Source organism: Gambusia affinis, linkage group LG02 (assembly GCF_019740435.1).
Source record: "Gambusia affinis linkage group LG02, SWU_Gaff_1.0, whole genome shotgun sequence".
Lineage (NCBI taxonomy): Eukaryota > Metazoa > Chordata > Actinopteri > Cyprinodontiformes > Poeciliidae > Gambusia > Gambusia affinis.
In genome coordinates, this window is record NC_057869.1 from 22,057,724 (window position 1) to 22,078,251 (window position 20,528).

General features: G+C 40.3%; 1 protein-coding gene across 10 annotated transcripts in view; it reads right to left on the bottom strand.

The window, feature by feature from the left end:
* baz2ba (bromodomain adjacent to zinc finger domain, 2Ba) overlaps window positions 1-20,528 on the bottom strand; it is a 75,347-nt gene that overhangs the window by 31,865 nt on the left and 22,954 nt on the right. For 8 of the 10 annotated variants that reach the window (XM_044143694.1, XM_044143680.1, XM_044143690.1 and 5 more), the window contains exons 1-2: window positions 10,485-10,562; window positions 1,368-1,550 (exon numbers count right to left, since the gene is read on the bottom strand). In XM_044143694.1, coding sequence (XP_043999629.1) covers window positions 1,368-1,550; window positions 10,485-10,497 — 196 coding nt within the window. In that variant the 5' untranslated portion in view covers window positions 10,498-10,562. Of the gene's footprint in view, window positions 1-1,367; window positions 1,551-10,473; window positions 10,563-20,528 lie in introns of those variants that run through there. The other 2 variants (XM_044143646.1, XM_044143637.1) reach the window with 2 other exon arrangements.

Genomic DNA, 20,528 nt, shown 5'->3' on the forward strand with positions numbered 1-20,528 from the left:
ATTTTTGCCAAAAGAATATTTGGCCAAAAACAAATGAGAGGCCATTATATTAGGAAATTTGCAATTTTTCAAGCACTTCACAATTTTTGGTATGTCTCACAGGTTGTCAATAGAGATTATTCATCAAAATGTGGCAAAATGTGAAGCAAAGTATGCATTATTGTAAGACACTCCACTGCACATATCTGAGGTCGAGTCTAAAAATGCTTTCCAAGAAAATATTTTAAGAAAAAGGCCTGGCTTGCTAGATTCTCACAAAGTAGGTAAAAGTTTAGAGCCAACACTCTGCCTCCAAGTCTTTCATCCAAATCTAAAAATCGCTTATCTAGAAAATCTGAGCACACATAGAAGTACAGAGGGATAAGAGGGATGCATAATGCATTAGAGGAAGATGCTCCTAATGGCTTCTTCTTCGTTTTGGGCAACACTGAGGATCCTGACAGCAACACAAGGGGCTTTATTTTTATTTTGCTCTCTCCCACTTCCTCTACTTGTAACAGAGAGGGGGGGGGGGGGGCACTACAATCACAGAAAATGTTGGATATCATATTTCCTACTTAGAGCAATTGTAAGTGTGTGCAGTCGTGTCTATAAAGATATAAAGCGGGACTATAAGGAAAAACAGCAGCACATTAGGAGATGAGGAGAGAGAAAAATATGAGCACAGAGGAGATATCTGGATAACACCTAGACATACAAACACATTTACACACATACAAAAACAAGGACACACACTCCTCTTTGCCTAATGGCTTTGACCATAACACAGAAAGGAAGCTGGAGGCCGGACAGGGCTGACTAGACACTGAGTGGCTAACAAATGTTAAATCATGCAGGCAGAGGCTCTTTCTCTCCCTCTCTCTCTCCATCTCACACGTAGACACACACACACACACCCATGCATGCGTGCACAGTGGCGTGCTGAGACTGACTCTGAGGCAGCTGGAGCCAGAGAGCTGAAGGTTGTCAGGAGACATGGCAAAGCATGTGTGTGTTTCTCACACAAAAGAGCCCCCTAATTGTTTGGGATTCATTAATGCAGCAGCTTTTCAATTGCAACCCAAGCTGTCAGGACACAAAAAAAAAAAATCCTCGGAGCTGGGAGAGAGGTGTATTCACACCGACTGCAAAATAACTGTATAATTAATACTGGGGGAAACTAATTTTTTCATGGTAAAGAAATGAGGATGGATTCTGAATGCTATCAAGACATGAAGGTGACCACATTTAGAGTCCCTCTTACGGATGTGTGATCACTGTTTACATTGCGCGTCAACATTTCTCACGTGTCATTTTTTTGTTTTTTTTTGTTTTGTTTTTTAAAGACACAAGATTAACACATAAGGGGAGGGGGGACGATTTCTTACCAGAGGTGTTGAGGGTGGATCCCAGTGCTGATGGGCTTGGGGCCAGGCTGCTCTTAGAGTGGGGCGCAGGCGATGACGAAGAGGAAGAAGAGGAGGAGGAGGAAGAGGAGGCCGCAGGGGAGGAGGTGCGAGCAGCAGACAGGGTGGGCGCAGGGGAGGCCAGCCGCTCTCCAGACTCCATATCTGTCAAACACAATCCAATCAGCAGGGTTACAATAGCAAAGCACATCTACAGAAACACACACACACTCACACACAAACGTATACCATCACACCTACACGCACGCACACGCGTACACACAAACACACCCTGACACTTTTCCTTTCACATCTCACTTCCCCTGAACAATATTTCTGTTTAGCCATGCTCACTGGCTCCCAGCCTCTATTGATTGAATATGGGGTACGATGGAGGGATGACATGTTTAAGGACTGTGATAACGGACAGCAGAGCAAAGCAGGGCTTTTACATTTTGATGCAAAAGTAAAATAAAGCGTGAAGAAGGTGCTTCCTTGACAGGACAGTTTGCTTGCTGAAGTGGGATGTTTTGGAGCGACACAGGTCAGAGGAAAAACTCGAGCTCAAATAGACAAATAACACATTTGTCACTTTTCTTTGTCATTCCCTCCTGTCTCTCTGATACGAGGGAGCACAAAAGCAGAACTCATGCACACCTGTGCGTCTCATCTCAACACCTGCGTTCCACCAAAATAAAAACCCCTCATAACACCTGTGTGATGGGGGCAAAAAAAAAAAAAAAAAAAAAAAAAAAAAAAGACATCCCATCTTCCAACCTAAAAGATCTATTTGAGGCCTTAAAAGACTGCATTGTTCGGACTCCTTTCAGCAGGAGCTACAACCAAATGGGCATGCTTTTTATGGGATGTGTGCATTAACCAACTCAGTAGCTTTCCATTAACAGTCTCAAAGAGTCACTACGCCAGCTATTACCAACCAACAAACAACATAAGCCCTCACAAGATGCATTTTGGTCATTCGGCAGCCAAATATTTGACTCATATTTGTCAGCTTTAATCCCCTTTTTGCTTACAACCGAGAGGACAATGTGTGAGTGCCCACACAGCCGCTGACTTGTGGAGCCGAATAAATACAAAACAGCTAAATAGAAATTACGCACAAACACACATGTGCGCGTTTGTACACACACTGATTTCAACCCCCCCATTGCACACACAAAATCACCTCCCCTGTCTATCACATCAACCTGACTCTTTCTCTCTTCTCCTTTTCCATATCCCTCTGCCTGACACTAATCCAGGGCTGAAAATCCCCTTCAAAAGCACAGTTTGCAGATTGTGTTTTACAGGCAGGCTTTGTTATTGTGTCATTACACATAAACAGTCTCTGCCTCCATCTCTCCTTCCTTCCCTCTCTCCTGCCACCCCTCCACCCTCCCTCCATCGCCCCTCTGCAGTGGGAGCAGAGCCACTGATTAAATCTCTGAGACAAAAGCTGCTATCCTCTGAATATCAAGTATCAGCCTTTCGCCAGGAGCAACACTGACAAGAGAGAGGGAGAGAGGGAGCGAGGAGGCGCGGATGACAAGAAAACCTGCTGCAGTCCGCGGGGAGGAGGCTGGTGTGCCATCGGACTCGGGCGGCCATGACTTGCCACTGCTGCAGTGGAAAAGATGGTGGCGGTGTAATTATGAGCAAGGTCAAAGGTCCCCAGAATGGACTCTTGTGAAAGGTGACAGCATGTGGATAAAAAAAACAAAAAGAGCCAGATTACCAACCTTTACTGTGAGTAAGTAAGTGTTCCATGTTAGTTACAGGGATACATTTCTGGCTGAGTGAAGATGAGGAGTTTTAGTCTTATTTTACTGAGAAACATTTCCTCCCAGCCACACTATATTGCCCGACTGGCTGTCACACTTTATGCTCTTTTGCTCTTGCCGTCACCCTTTAAATGTCAGGTTAGGGTGAAAAAGAAAAACAAGGGGGAAAAAAGAAACAAGATCCTTCCGAGAAATCTTTTTTCCTTTTTTTTTTTTCCCCCCCGTTTCTGCGGATGCTCCAGATGACAAATGCAAGTATCATTAAGAGCGTGATGAAAATAAAAGAGGAGCTGTGGCCCTTCGTAATTATCATAATGCACACGAAAACAAAAGGCTCGCGTCTCCGAGGACGAGCAAGCTTATGTGGTGTCAGCTGGTAAGTGAAGCGGATCATTCCCCACCTTTTCAGGGAGAAGGACACACACAAAAAAAGACCAAGAAACGGAGAAAGAAAGAGAATAGGCAAGACAATGCACTCTGATTTTGTTGTGGAAGGAAGGGCAAAAGTAAAGAAAAAGAGCAGAGAAGATAAAGCGCTGGCTGTAAACCATTCCTGTCGTTCCTCAATATCTGCACTTAATGCCTCGCCTTGTCAAAACGTGATGATGTGAGCAGAATTGATTTCCCCCCTAACAAACAACAAAAAAGCAATCCCTCCTTTGCAGAGGTGTAAAGCAGAGCTACCCTCCCCCTCATCTTCTCTCATCTCTTACCATCTCTCAAAGGGCCTCTTTCTGGGATGAGAGATAGAGAGGGAAAGGACAGCAGGGGGAAAAAAAACGACTAGGAGGCAAGTCCATCTTCCTCTGACAACTACAAACTGATCACTTAGAGCAATTAAATCTAATAACAATAATAAGATTGAGCTCAGCAATGTACCACCAAACGCACAGCCACAACAATGATTGCAAGAATAATGGAGCGCCAAGGTATTTAAGGATCCAATCCTGACTTAATTATAAGAAATTAAAATGGATTTAGCATCGGAATTAGCTTGATTTTATAGGTAATTAACGGCACACAACAGTGGCGGAATAAGGCGCGCAGTATAATCTCCGTGAACGGCTAAATCAATCTGACTTGAACACCGACCAATCAACGCGGCGCGCTGCAGCCAGAAACAGCAGGTCCTCGCAGATGCAAGGAGAGGCAGAATTTATGCTAATGGCTGAACTATGATTTATAAGATGTGTTCTGGCGCTGGATTCCCAGTCACGTCCACAAATACAACACAGCAGCCCAGCTGTCAACGTGTGCACCTAATAGTGGCTGGATGCAGCGGCCCCTTCAGGAGATAGTGTTGCTATAAACAGCTCTGCGCTTTTATGATTGCATGTGGCCTTCATATAGGAGCCTTCACTTGTCAGTCGCATCTAAAAAGGAGGGCACAACAGCATAAAGAGAGATAGTGCATGTGCATTTAGTGCTGGTGGAGATGCTTCAGATCAGGCATATAACGTTGCTTGATTACACAAAACAATACGTGTGCTTGCGAAAGGGTCTGTCTGCATGTGTGTCACAGCCCCAAACTATAAAACCTCCTGTGTGTCTCAATCCTGCCCCTTTTCTCCTTACACATCAACACACACCAACACACACGCACACACACCCACGTACGTACACACAGTAACAGATGGCTGATACTAACAGAGATAATCCGCCAACAGAGTCATCAGCATGGATCAGTGGTAATCAGAGTGTGGACACAATGTCTCTTCTCCAGCCGTAATGGAAGGAACGCCTGGCGCAAGAGAAGGGAAATGCATTATTCCCCATGATGCCCTGACCTCATTCAAAGACACACGGTGGCTCCCAGCTCTCTCTCTCTTTCTTGTTCCCCCCTTCCTCGCCACAGACGACAAAGACTATATGATCGCTGCTACTGCAACATTCACCGTCTCCTTTAGATCACTTACTTCCTGCCTTTTATTGTGATCCCCGACTGTGCCGAGCTCAGACCCCACTTCAAGTGTGTCCTGCACTGAACAGCTAACAGGGAAAACAGCAAGTCAACAGTCCAAGTGTGTCACGTTGAGGGTTACTGGCAACAAAAAAAAAAAAGCAGTGGAGTGAGTAATCAGCAGCTGCATTTAAGAGTCACAGTGATGTTTGTTCATCTTTTTCCGGTGCTTCCATTTCCAAAAACGCAAGAACGATAAAACTGATGCTGAGAAGAGACGGTAATTCGTCAGTGTGATATCAAGTCAGTCCTTTTCTTATCAATCAATATTTTTTATGGATCATTCCCTCTCAGAAGGCATAACGTACACATGAACAGAATTACTTTCTGCAGTACAAGTGCTGCTAAAATGATTCCCACATCATTCTGAATCTGCATTTCTTTGCTTTTTTTTTTCTTTTATAGTTGTAGTTCAGGGACACACTGTAGTTAAATCTGTTCTTTTATCCACACTCTGCAAGCACATCTTTATCATATGGATGCAGATGTTAGCCAGAAATAAATTCGTAATATTTCAGCTCATCTTGCTTGCATTACAGTGCTTTTTCCTCAAGCCAACCTTAATGTAAAGGCACCATAAGCCAAGAAATGACATAACCGCTTGTCGTAGCAGTAACAGACTTTGTCCAGTGTCAAATGTCAACTCAGAGAACATCTAAAAGTTAAGAACCAATGAGATGAGATGGGGACTTAAAATTTTATCATGGTGTTTTGTGGTATTTATTGTAATGGCGGTTAAAAGTGATCCTCAAATCCATCAATCTCTTGGCTCTAATTCTATTTTGCACATACAGTCATAACCTTACTAAAACAAACACTTCTCTAAAATTAAAGCTTACTCATTATCAAAAAGGTTACTTCACTGTAACGCTAACAACTAGGGAGACTCTACTGCTGAGGGCAAAGCAGCTGCATCTAAGGGAAGTGAGAATGCATCTAGGTCATAAAACAATAGCAGTAGTTTAGGTTTATTGCAAACTGTGTTGTACAGATGTGATTTAATCCAAACTTTTACAAGAACATATTTTGCATGACTTTTGTTAGCGCCTTTTTGTGTTTACACAAGTGAATAACTTCATTATGAACTTCAGGGTGGTTTACCGAATCTCTGTTCAGCGTAGGATTATCAAGGTTGAGTTTTAATTAGCCTGGGCTTGTTAGATTTTCAAACTGGGGTTTACAGCTGCCGTTCAGATTCCTTCAAAACAGTGACACGGTCATTTAGTTTAATGCTAACCAGAAGCACTGTTGCAGATGTTAACTTTCACAGCATATAGTTAAAATTCGTCTGTATCCATCTATTTGCTAGATAGTTAGAGATCTAGCCAACAGTTAGATGTTATACTCAGTTTAACAGCTGAGTCCCCTTAATGCTGCCTCACAAACAATTTAAAAGTGCTGAAGGCTTTTAGAATGATCATAGAACTTAATATTTCAGCCTAAAACTGCAGCGCTCAAGAGAGTCGAACTCAACTTTTATGACACACCTAACAGATTCTAAGTTATTTTTATTCAACTAAGAAGATTGTTTCCGACAGAACATGACAATAGTGTAAAAGGACTTTTATTTTTGTAAAACAACAATGCTTTCTCTGTTTTATTTCCACTGTAGCATAAGTGGCATGTCAAAACCTAGTTATACCTCTCAGAGTTAAAAGCTTTGAAACCCTTCTTATTATTGCTGACCAGACTTTTTGCGCATTTCTACTGGTACTTTGATTATTTAACTTTTGTGATGTTCTCCAAGTCTTTGAGGTTGCAGGTACTCATTGCTATCACCCTCGTCTTTATTTCCCTCCATAAATTCGCAATCAAGTGAAGACTCTGGGTGGACCGCTCCAAGACATTAATATGACTTCTAATCAGAAGAAACATGTTGGTAAAACTCAAAGATTACGTTAAACCTAAATCGTTCAGAGCTTAACTGTAGATGGAACTTATCCTAACAAACATCACTGTAATAAACCATGATTTGTTTGCATTACACTCCTGGTAACATTATGACAGATAAACACAAACTATATGATCTTATGGAACAAAATCTGTTTTTAGCAGTTAATTGTGGTCCAGTTGTTTCAGAATATATTTCTCTCTTTCTGTATTATTATTATTTTTTTTAAAACCCATTTAAACAGGATTTCTAAGAGTGCTTGTGAAGTCAGAGAATTGTGCCAATGGATGAAAAGGGTACAAAGAGGCAGCAAGCCCCGGTGGCCCATCTAGGTGACAACAACTAGAGTGACTCAGACTCCTCCCACGGCATCGCTCCTGCCCAGTGACAGATGGCAGAGCAAGGCATGTAGGGGATGGGCACCATTTCTCACCCTGCCTCAGCTAGCCTTGGCAGTTGTGCTGGCCACAGGTCTTATTACAGTCACACCACTGCTGGCTTTTCTGTTTCCATGTTACACTGGAGCTTACCAGGGTACAGCTCCTGCTTACTGAGCGCCATGGTGAAAAGGTAATGATATGGTTCAGCGTGGCGTTAGCAATAAAAGACTTTCCATGCTCAGTTTTCCCATCACACGTGCAACTATATAGTCATAAGAGGCTTTAGATGGGAATGTAAAAAGGAGAAGGCGTGCCACATACATTCTGTATATTTTTGAACTGACAAGAAATCATCCCTTGCCAAATGGCTTTATTTGCCTCTTCAAGCATACTGTAGATGCCAGAGGCTGGAATCAGAAGCCCTACTCACCATCCGTCTCCGCTGGGTTCCCAGTGACAATAATGTGATTTTGGGACATGGTGATGACTCGGTGGAGGGGAATAGGATAGGCTTGTCACTTGTGTTTGATGTCAAGCCTATGTGTGACAGAATAGTGTTACTCAGCTCAACCAGACACAGCACTACTCCCATTTCCTGGCCATAAATAGAAGAGAAAGAGGTGGTTGTAAGACTCGTTGTGTGTGTTTGTGTGTGCATGTGTTTAGGAAAGAAAATCTGTGTGTGAGCGGGTGTGTGTGTGTGTGGGGGGGGGGGTGCGCAAGTGCACCTATACCCACCATTCTAAGTATCATAAAATAAGCTAAATAATAAAATTCTCATCTCTTCCGCTCATTCGCATCTGCATCCAGCCAAAGCTAATTATTCTCCCCATGGTAACGTAGCAGGGTCTTCACATCAAAAAACCAGAAGTGTGCATCAGGCAATCATCCCTGATGAATCTGCCCTTCTCCCTCTGCTAGCCACTCACACTCGTCTGTCTGTCTCACCACTCATTACATTTTTTTTTCCTCATACTGAACCAGATCTGTTTGTCATTGGCCACACTGTGTCTATAAGAATCTGTAATGACTCTCAAGCAGTTTGGAAACACACACACACGCACACACACACACACACACATTTCAGAGAATATTGCGCTTGTGGGTTAGAGATGTTCAACAAAAACATGCACAGTCAGTTGTTATCATTTCTAGACTTTAAACTTTACATTTGACAGAGCTTCACTTTCTGTAATTCATTGTCAATCTGATTCTCCATGACAACAGAGGGTGCAGCCTTGTTTTAAAGACTGTACTTGGATTCCAGATCTGAATACAACATACTTTCGCCTCAAAATGTAACCTTACATGACATGACGGAACAAACTACAATGTTCGGAACTACACTTGCCACTATTTGGTAGACAGATTGATGAATCGGTAGGATTTCATTCCATTTCAAGGTAAACAGATGAGTGCATAAGCATGCGCATGTTTTTTTTTAAAAGAAAAAGACCAGTAGTGGCAGACAGTTGTATGCCAATTGGTGCTATTAATACTGTTCTTTGTGGGGACAATTGAGAAACTATGTAATTAGATAAGAACAAGTGTTAATATTCATTTAGCTTCACAGTTTTGTGTGTAATTTGTCATTAAAACAACAAAAAACCAAACACAAAAGGGAAGACAAAGAACATATCTTCACTAAATATCAGGCCCAGCTTTCCGAGTGATCAGCATACGCATCGGTATCAACACTGTCACATATAATTACATAAAATTGATGTAATAAACCCTGGTGCTTTGTTGTGGGTTAAAATTTGTGAGGAAATCTCACTCATTTTGCAACTTTAAATAAAAGCAAGACATACATGAAAGGATACGAAACTGAATAACTGTAATTACCATCTGTTATTGAAGAATATAGAGGGGGTGGGGGGAGAAAGTAAAGTGTACGAAAAGCAAAAGAATGGATATAATCCAGATATTTATAATGCAAATGACATGCATGTCAAAGAGCAAAACATACTGACAGTGAGAGAACAGCAGAACCTTGCTGGAGGAATTTATCGAGCCCCTTCTGTCTATGTGCTATTTCTCAGCAAATTCACTTGTAAGAGAGTAAACGTGGCAGGACTTTGATAAGAAGCGCAAAGCAAAAACTTTCTCTGAGTACTAGTTAGAAAGCTGATGTGATATTGCTTCTACTAGCTTTTGCAAGCCTAGCAGCAATAGAAGTGATGAGAGAGAGGAACAAAACAAGAAGATGCTACTAACACATTCACAGAGTTACACTTCCTATACAGTTAGTAAAACATATGACATCAGCAATTTGTGTATATATAGATAAAATAGATGGCATGTGCATATATTTTACAAGAGAAACAGTTCTAAAATTTATTTAGAACTTTTTGAAGAAATGTGATGTTACTTAAAAATCAAAGTATTGAGTTTGTTTTAGTAAAAGTACCCTGAATTTCTTTTGATTGTGAAAATTTATACCAAACAAAAAAAGACTGCTGTGTCATGCTTGGTAATGAAGAACTATGTGTCTGCATCAGCTACCATTTCGAGATACAAAGAAAATTCTCCTAACATGCTTGTAAAATTGACTGGGCCTCGTTTTACAAGCATGATAAGAGAGGTGGTTTTAATCACCAGTGATTGTGGAATTTTAATATATTTTGTGATCAAAACTTAAACATTTTTTTTGGTTTTGCCTTGACCAGTGATCGGCATGCCAGTGCTATTTTTTTCCTGTTTGTTTGTGTTTAGAAAATTAACTGGAAAGAAACTTTTTCTGTCTTTTAAAACATACACCACTTCAGAGGTTACAAAAAACCTCCATACCAAATTAGACTTGCTTAGGGACACAGGCTGTCATGCATTAATAAGGATGTTACTTACAGCTGGATGTTTGTTTCTAGTCAAAATCTGAATTTAAGCAAAGTTTACAAAAATAATTTGTGCACTTTATACTCCTTCCAAGAACAATGTTGATCAAAGTCAGAAATGGGAAACTTCAATAAATAAATGTAAAAAATGTAAGCAAAGAAAAGTGTCTCAAATATACATAAATTATACTTAAATTTAAGAATAATACAACAAAATAATTTTGACGACCTCACTGGGCTACCTTGATGATACCTTCAAACTGCATTCTTTGAGAACCAGAGTCTTGCAACTTTTAGATGTGTCTCTTGTCCTCTACACTTGAATTAAATAGCTTCACTGTCTCACTAGAATGCAGTCAAGCTCTAAAGGCTCAGCTAATGAGCTAATATTGGAGCCAGGTGTGCTGAAGCAGAGAGACGTCTAAAAGTTGCAGGACTCTGGTCCTCGAGGAATGCAGCTTCATACCGCTGCATAAAACTGCGGATGGCCCAAATTTCACCTAATGAACTAAACAATTTTACTAGATAGATAGATAGATAGATAGATAGATAGATAGATAGATAGATAGATAGATAGATAGATAGATAGATAGATAGATAGATAGATAGATAGATAGATAGATAGATAGATAGATAGATAGATAGATAGATAGATAGATAGATAGATAGATAGATAGATAGATAGATAGATAGATAGATCTTTATTGTCATTGTCACAAGAACAACAAAATTTAAAAAGTGTCATCAGTCAGTGCATATGCTTAAAAATAACTGTCTCACAATTTACACACTAAAAAGAAACTAGATTGAATATTAAAATACTTACTCATAATTTATTTTGAGGAAGTAATTCATTCCAGGTTAACCTATCACTGCAGTGTCAGACAATGTCTGGTTTCTTGATTACAACTAGTTAAGAATAATCTGAATAAGTAACTAGAAGTGGGTTCAATAAATTCATTTTTACAAATAAAACTAATTTTGAGCTTTTCCATAAAACTCTTAGTATTTTCTATGTTTAATCTTCTACATTTGTAAGATCCTTTGGAGACACTGAACATATCATTGAAGCCCTTCTAATGAGTGCATTACCAGAGGAAATCAGGACTTTGCCATAGTTCACAAATACGTTAGGACCTTATCAGCACTCAAAGAAGCAGATTGCTATCCAGGTCTTCTCCTTTTGTCATTCAGTTGTCATTAAATTATCTTAAAACGAGTAAATGGACTGAGCCTATGTAGTGCTTTTCTAGCCATACTGACCACTCAAAGCACTTTTACATAGAAGTCCCTTTCACTCAGCCGCACTGACAGGACTCATAAATTCATACAGCGATCAGCAAGCAATTTGGGATGAAGTGCCTTGGAGCAATTGAGATGAGGTGGGGAAAATCAAACTCACAACCTCCAGATTGGCAGAAAATTCCTCCTCCTGCTGGGCCACAGCTATCCAAATTACAAGTCTGAAAGAAAGTGGCTTCAGACAGAAAATTCTTTTTAGACAGCAATGATTTTACCAAAGATATACTTGTCCGTCTTTTTGTAAAAACTAGCTTTTTTTTTTGTCTAAGAAACTTGGATAACAGTTCAGTATTCTCATCAAAAGGCTCACTTTGACACAGATTTCATTTTCAGGCAGATAGACAGGAATAAAGGAGTGGCCACTCTGCTGACAACAAGTAACCTCGGGTGACTAAGACTTCACACCAGCTGAATAATTCAAAAGTCACCAGAACAAACTGTTGCATTAAAAGAGCAATAAAATGACAACCCTTTCCGCAGAGATATCAATAAGCTGTGATTCATTTAAAAGAAATTATTCCAATATCCATTTTCACAATTTTCATAACACAACATATAATCAGCTGCTGAAATATAGCACTGTCTGTAATTTATGCAGAGCCGCATTTGTTCTCCGGAGCATTATTAAACACGCACTAAATGCTAAATTTTGATGGCTGATAGTATGACTGGGGAAAGAGGTGGGGGTCTCCACCCTCGCTGCACAGTTAGCAGCTCAGTTAGCTATTACCATTATTAAATGAAAAGGCTCCTCGCACCTCTCGCTTTTTCTTCCACACCTCTGTCACCTTGACACCTTTTCCCTACCCAGTTTTTCGTCTTTCCCTCTTTCCTGCTGCCAATTATCTAAAGCTTTTTGCTGAAATCCACGCTAATAACATCTGCAAATAACGACTTTATTAAAAAAAAAAAGGAACCTCGCTTCTTCCACACAAACAGGCAAATGCTCATTGAAGTTGAACATGCGTGTAACGCGAGAGACAGTGGTGAGAAAATTTGCTCACATTTGTTTTTCTGAGTACAGAGATCAGACGAAGCTCTTAAAAGATACAGAGTAGTTTCAGAGGAAAAAAAGAAAATCTGGGAGCATAAACTTTGATGCTAACTGCATTAAACCCAACATGTCTGTCAACCGTGTTCCTCCGCTCACACGGGAGCGTCGCCTAATGTTAAACATGTGAAAATGACCGACTGGGAGAGAATGGCGTTGTATTGACAGAGATGGAGGCAAAGCAGCAGGCAGTCAGCCACTCTGTTCTGCTTCACTGCAACATGGGAGGGAGGCCAGCGTGGACACACACGTGCATCCGCACGCACACACGTACACGCACAGATGTGAAAACACACACATGGGCAAGGACACGCTTTTGCAGATAAACACACAGTCACAGTTTCTCGCTACACACACACACACACACACACACACCACCAGAGAAAGAGCGAGAGAGACACACACACATACCCAAATACACACACAGTGCAGCAGGTGAGGTGCCAGCACATCACAGCGCTGCCATTTTTCAGTGTCTTGCTCAGGGAGAAGCGCTCTGACATTTTATGAAGCACTCTGCAGAAATCAGCAGCTTGTAATGGCGGCTGGACTGTCACTCCTTTCCACTCCCTCTATCTCTTTTCCTCACGCTGCTTTTAAGATATTATCTCCATTCATTAGCATAATCTAATCAATTTTACAACACTGGCTTTTAATTAGAAATCCCAATCTTGCCTTCTTATTCCGTTTAGACCCTTTTTTTATTTGAAAGAAAATTATATAAAACTGAGGCAGGAAGTGAAAACAGCGGTGAAAAAAAATGTTGAAAAGTGCCTCATGTCATAACCAACAGACAGAAAAGTTTTAAACTGATTATTAAAAGGACACAAATGATAATGCACTAGATTAAATAGTTGCTTTTAACAAGTTTTTGACAAGTAATGCACACCAATATTATAGAACAAATTAGTCCATTATAAAGCTGCATTTAGAGAAGGACACCTGAAAGCAGTCGTCTACTCACATTTTTATTTGACCCTCAGAATCATGGCTGCTGATATTACACTACGTGCTCAGCAGAAAGGTCGAATGATTAGAAATCCAGCTGGCAAATATGTCGTCGGCATAAACAGGGAATCTATAGTTTTGATTAACTCTCCGGTATATTATTGTTGAGCCCGACAAGCTCTCTGTTGAGCAATGATTAACAGCTAGTGGCTCCACAAACCGCTGCTAGCACATTAACGCAATGTTTACATTAGGCAGACCTGCGTTGAAGCCATTACTGCCCTGCCTAAGTTAACACTTGCCTTTCATAAGCTGAGAGCATGTGGCCCAAGAGTTCACAACACTGACAAACCTTGGCAACCGTGGCTTAAACTTTCCCTCTGAAGCTTCACTTAGGGCCAGTGCATTTTTAAAGTAACTCAGAATAGTATGCCCACAGGAAAAAAATGTGACTCGACTTGAAATATGTGGGAAGTGTCAGGGCCAAATCTCTCAGTGTAGGCTACGCTATAAACCTTAAACTAAGCCGATTTTATTAATGTGACATTAGCATTTGTAATGAGTAAAAGGGGGGGGAAAAACCCCCTTAGGATATCTTTGTACTTATGTAAAAAAAATAAAATAAAAAATAAATAAAAAAAACCACACACACGTACGCACACGCCCACACACACATAGGCACAGACAAACATGCAAACATAAACACAGCAACCAAAACTGCATCACTACATTTAGTGAAAGTAAAAAAAAAAAGCTGTATGCGTATGAGTCCAACTAAGCTTGTGGAAAGTGAATGTTATTGTTCTACATTCGTATGCAGCAAATCACTCCTGTCAAATAAAGTCTGGTATTCACCTCACTCTGAACTTCTGCAGAAAATAAATACATAAATTCTTATCAATTTAAAAAAACAAAAACAAAGACAAAAAAAAAAACCTTATCACCATGCTGGACAGTTTTCTTCCTGTTTTCTCTGCAACAAGCTTACAGTGCCCACGAGGCTGACTTAATCTGTTTATCTTACAAAGGTCATTGAGCTTTTACATGTTAGTCTATGGAGTGAACTATAAGGTTTGAATAAAGTCAATACTGAGATGTACATTACTCGTTATAAAGGTAACTGACAAATCAATCAATGATGATTTGTTTTGTTTGAATATGAAAACAGTATCATTTTGGCCTCATCTAGCATTCAGATAAAGACTGTTTTTGTAACAGAGATATGAAACGTAATCTATATTCACAGCTATAGTCATTGCGCCATGATTGATGTCAAGGCAGTATTGTAATAGGAATCCAGACAAGGCATTTGAGAAATGATTTGGGGCTGATATGCTGTGGAATGTTTAACTAAAGGATAGCATTTGTAGGTCTTGTAATTTATATTTTCTTCAGAAGACCCAAAGGGATAAATACAATTTTACGTTTAAAGTGTTTCAATCTAAAACATGGCATACAGATGGAAAGATTATGCCAGTAATAATACATATGTGTTTGAGTTGTGCTAGTTTTGCTAACATATTTACAACAACCTGTTATACACTTGAGAGGCCTTACACAGCAATCACATACAGCAAACTGGAAATTATAAAACCAGGTATAATCATGAATAAAACCTACATACATTAACTCATAAATACAAAAACAGAACTACATATATTTATATATTATAATATTTTTTTTCCCCTAAATTTCACAATAAAACATCTGACTTGATTTTAAAGGCTATTCCGCCATTGGATTGTGTTTAATCAAACCCCTTGGGACATTTACTGACTTCAGTGACGTGGAAGCCTTGTGATGATGTTTGCTCCAATCAAAGCATGCAAGTGTTGTATAAACACAGCATAAAAGTAGCTTTGTCTGAATTTGTAAGGTAACAATGTGAAACAAACTTGCAGAAAGATTCCAAAACAAGACTAAGCATCAGCACTCTAAACATGCCTCAAATTGCATCAACCAAGTCATGTGTTTCTGATGGATACTTTAAATTCACATGCCAGTGAAGGAAATTTGCTGCTGTTATGCAGCATATTGTAGCTTCCCAAAAGGCTAACTGTTGAACAAGTGAACGAATGAATGAATCAGTGAAAGAACCCATGAATGAATGAATGAATGAATGAATGAAAATTTAAGTTTTAGAAACATTAAAACTTTAGTTGCAAATGTTTTTTGGCAGGTTATAAATTTATTATAGTCTTATAAATAAATAAGAAAATGAAAAAAAAAAATCTAATTTGGTCTGCCACTGAATCCATTTAACAGGTTCATTGTAAAGTGGAGAGTTTATTTACCTGTAATCTGGCTTTTGCAACCATCAAACAAGCAAAGCTTCAGTTCTTTTGTTGAAAATGTGACTTACTGTTAATTATTTGTTGACTGACATAAACTGTTATTTCTTGATTGCAGGAGTGGTGGGGAGTCACTTCTTTTATTAAATGTATTTTTAACCGCATTTAATTGCGTATTTTTACAGACCAGTTTTTCCAAAAAAGTCACCTGTTGTTATGAACAAATGTGCCCAATGTTGTCACATTGTTTAAATAAGAGATAGAGATGTAACCATCTCTATCGGTCAAGAATTTAAAAAATGACAACACAACACTCACAAAGTTTTAAAGCACACTTATGTCTGGTTGGAGAAGCAAACTCCCCAGCAGGCAAAATTTATATGACTTCTGTAAACTGTAAATTTTTTAAATTTACAGCTTTAAAAACTGTACTTTTTAAATTAATAATTGGTATTAATACAAAAATGATATGCAAACTAAAATAGGTGTAAATTCTAAGGTATTGCACAAAATGGAATGGGGTAAGATTATATGATTAAGTCAGTGCAGTCTGGAGGCAGGGACCAGATGTAATATTTCATATTCACTTAAAAGCAAAAAAATTAAAAATCTAAATTGATGCCAAATATTTTACAGGAAGAGGAAAAATAATCTTATCATAGTTTTAGTCCTCCACCAAAAGGATGAAATCTCATGAATGAGCATGTTAATGTGTAACGGCTTCACTCCACCATTTTTTTTTAAGTATCGCCTCTCTGCTGCTCTATCCAGGACAGTTTTTCTCCCCTGAGGGGCCAAACCTACAAGACCATTTTAAAAGCCCAGATGTGCCTTTAAAGGAGTTTGTCACACTCGCAGCGGAGAGCTTTGAAAAACTGTGCAGAATATCCACAAAAATGGAACAACCTTTTTTTCCCTGTGACATGGCTCTATTTCCACCACACTTTTTCCTGAGCGATTTCACATAAAAAGTCCAAATATTTGAACCTTTGTTGACTGCGCCAAAGCTGGCTTTGACATTACTGACACTTTCACCGTTGGATTTACACATCAGTCTATTAAATACACACACCGATACTAACTGTGTTCAACTGCGTGTCACACTTCCTGAGTCCCCTCCTACAGATTCAAGCCTTTCTAATAACACACGCCAACAACCCCTAGTTTGTTACCTGATATTATTTCAGGGGGAGCTCAAGAGAGGAATGAATAATAGCTCTGGTTCTGCTTGTGTTTTGTTCGTGTATCTCTGTCTATGTCAGGACAAGCTGATTTTTTTATTTTTTTTTTCGTTGGTGAAGCTGAAACCAAAGCTGCCTAGGACTGATGTTGATGGCTCTGTCTCACCCACTCACTGCCCCAGAGGGAGCCAGGACCAAGACCATTGCTCAGGGTCCTGTCTGTTCACACACATGAAACACAGGCTTGGATTACACAGGGCTCAAAAGTGACTCATCCCGAAGAGTGGGTGGAGAGGAGGACCCTCTGTGTTGTTTTCTTCTATTTTTTTTTTTTTTTTTTTTTGGCACAAATGCGTGCACATACACCAGAAACAAACAGTCACTAGTGATAGCTACATCCCAAGCTCAGAGAGAGAACCTTTTGGTTTCACACACCTGCCAAAGACAGATGTTAAGAATAAATCAGAGAGACGCTCAGAGTGGAAAGAAACTGTGCACTGTCGTAACTCCACTAACTCACTACACAGTAAACTATCTGGAGAGCAAACAGCTGCACACGACAACACACAACGATGATGAAAGCAACAATAGCATGCAAGCACCTGACGTGCATCCAGAAAGAGGGAGTATTTTCTATTTTGTCTCACAGGCTTCACTTTTTTTTTTTTTTTTTTGCACCGCTGTGCTGATGGGTAACCAGCTTGTATCCTTTGGAGCCGAGGGTGTTTAAGTGCAATTGTTTTTTGGGGGGGTTTTTTTGGAATGAGCCTAAATCCGCCAACGACTGACAAACAAGTCACAACAAGGCTGAAGTCGGTGTGGGTGGGTTTTTTGTGTTGTTTTTTTGTTTTGTTTTTTTAGCAAGAGAGGAAGCTCTTTTTTACACCGCTGACTTTGTGGATTTCATAATTCCTTTATTTAAATATAGCATCACTGGGGTATTAAGAATCAAGACTCTCATGAAGCCTTTCCCAGAAGTGGATGTTTTGCACAGTGATACACTCAGTAAAAAACAAAAAACTATTTTAGGAAACTGCGACCTCTGCTAGCATAATTTAAACACCAATATGACAACATCCTACATCCTGTCAGTCAGTGTGGCACACTTCCTGGTTCCAGAAACTATGTTTCACAGAAGAGGAAACTCGCACAAGAGCACCTCTTTTGTCTAAGCAGGAATCCATGTCCGTGAGCGTCGTATGTCACTGCTATTTTTCTTTTCTTCTTTTAAGCTGTTGTCACCCAGCTGGCTCGGAGAGGCAAAGTGGCCCGTGGTGTGGGTGCATATGGGTTGCTGTGCGTGTCACAAACCGACACCCTTCATGGTTTGTGGCCCAGAAACGGGATAAAACAGTGAGTTAACCAGCAGCGCGCTGACATTATCTCTCTCTCGCTGTCCTGGAATGCTAGCCCGCTGTGAAACTCCAAATATGTGCCGTCCTGTCACACCACATAACGCTCCTCTGTGTATTCCTGAAGCTTGTGTGTATGTGTGCAGAAAAAAAAAAGGTAAAAAAAAAAAAACAATGCAAGTGTGGGCGATTTGCCTTTCCTTTCTGCGTAAAAAGCCAAGTGTGAACGTCTGTATCCAAATGCTTGATCTTAAAACACAAGACGACCATGCAGCTAACAAGTGCTATGAAATTAAGATTGCAAAGAGATTCAAATCCAAAGCAAACAACAAATATGAGTGAAATCTGTGAGAACAAACGGGACAAAGCGTTTGCCAAGAGTGTCAACAGATTTTCTCTTTATCTTTAATCCAAGAAAGTCTGCTCCTGTTCGTGTTTACAATCACTGGGCAAAATAGAGCCCAACTCCGGCCCTTGTGATGCCAAAGAGTCTAACATCCATGACTCAAGAGGTCACGCAGCCCATCCAGGCTGAGCATTAGGGGTTAAGGGGATGAAGCCAAGTGTGAAATGTGAGAAGACAAGCCAGCATGGTTTCTCAGGCAACAAATAGGAAGGCGACAAACATATCTGTGCGCCTGCGAGGAACGTGAGGTATGCTAGGAAGAAAGACTGTCACGTCATCCGTTTTTCTTGCAACAGCAAGAGGGAAAAAAAATAAGAGAGTTAAGAGTGGCTTTTTGAACTGGCTGAGTTTAGACATGTTAATCAGTAATAGCTTGTTGTACTTCAGACGGGAGGAGAGTGAGCACATGGGTGTATGCATGCGTGTACGTGTGTGTGCGTGTGCGCGCCCGTGTTCCTGGCAAAGTCTGACACCACTTGGATTTGGGCTGGTTGAAGCAACAGAAAGCTCCAGACCAAGAGATAATCCATCTGGACTGTTTCCTTGCAAAACATATGGAAAAAGGCAGAAGGGTTTTTTTTTTTCCTTTTCCGCCCACAATAGCTATTAATATCTCATACTCAACATTTGCTCATGCCTCACTAAGGACTGGAATTCCAGCTGAAACGCAGTCATCTTAGAGGATTAGGAAGGGGTGGTCAGGAGTCTTCATATGCTCGCCCTATGCGTTTACTATGCGCAAGGACGTGTACCAAAAACACAAATGAACGGATGGCGTCCAACATAATATTCACACACATCTTTAGGCAAACTGGAGGAATGTAATCTCAGCCTTCAGACATAAAACAACTTGTTCTGCTTAAGTCATTTAAACAAAGATAGCCTCTCCTTGCGGCTTTGAAAATAATTCTCCCCGCTATCAACGAGGACCTCAAAATAATCACACAACTACCTGACAGCAATTGTCCACAGCTCTGCTGAAACCTCAGTGAAAATGACAGCTCTGTAAATTGTTTTAATTATAGCCGACACAGATAACAGCCTGTGGAAACATCACCCTTTTTCTTCAAGTCCTCCGCAAGAAATCAGACGTACAGTATTCCCTGAAAAATTGCAGTTGTTGTCATGCGAATGTGTATAAGAGAGCGAGCGTGTGCACGCGTGTGAATACAATATTCATTTTGCTGCAGGAGGACAAACTATGCATAACAATGAGAGGCGCTAATGAAATCAGCCATCAACCTGCGATACATACATATTAAAGCAGGACCTCAGAGTGTCATTCGCTTAGTGCATCATTTGTTCCCACTCCTTTTTTTCTCTCTGCCACCTGACCTTTAGAGTACGCCCCCCCACCACACACACACACACACACCTACACACTAAAAATAGGACGTGTACCTGCGGTAATGTGGTATTATGCATACATGCGTGTGCACGCATTATTATATAGACATGACATTACATTTCCCCGTGCCAGTTTGTGCACCAAGTAGAAGGAAAACATGCTCTTTACAGATTTATACATTGATAATTGATGGTTGGATGTTCAAACTTTGGAGATCTTGCAGACGCCTTTTAACCAGATGATGTCAGCATTACAAATGGTAACTGCTGTCAAAGCCGTACCTGTAGTATAATGTCACATCATCCTCAACTGCCAGGGAATTCATGCTCCTCCCTTCTCTCTAAGCACACTTCACGGCTTTGGTCTTTCTCGCTCTCCCTCTCTACCTCCCTCACTCCCTCCCTAACCCCCACCCCCA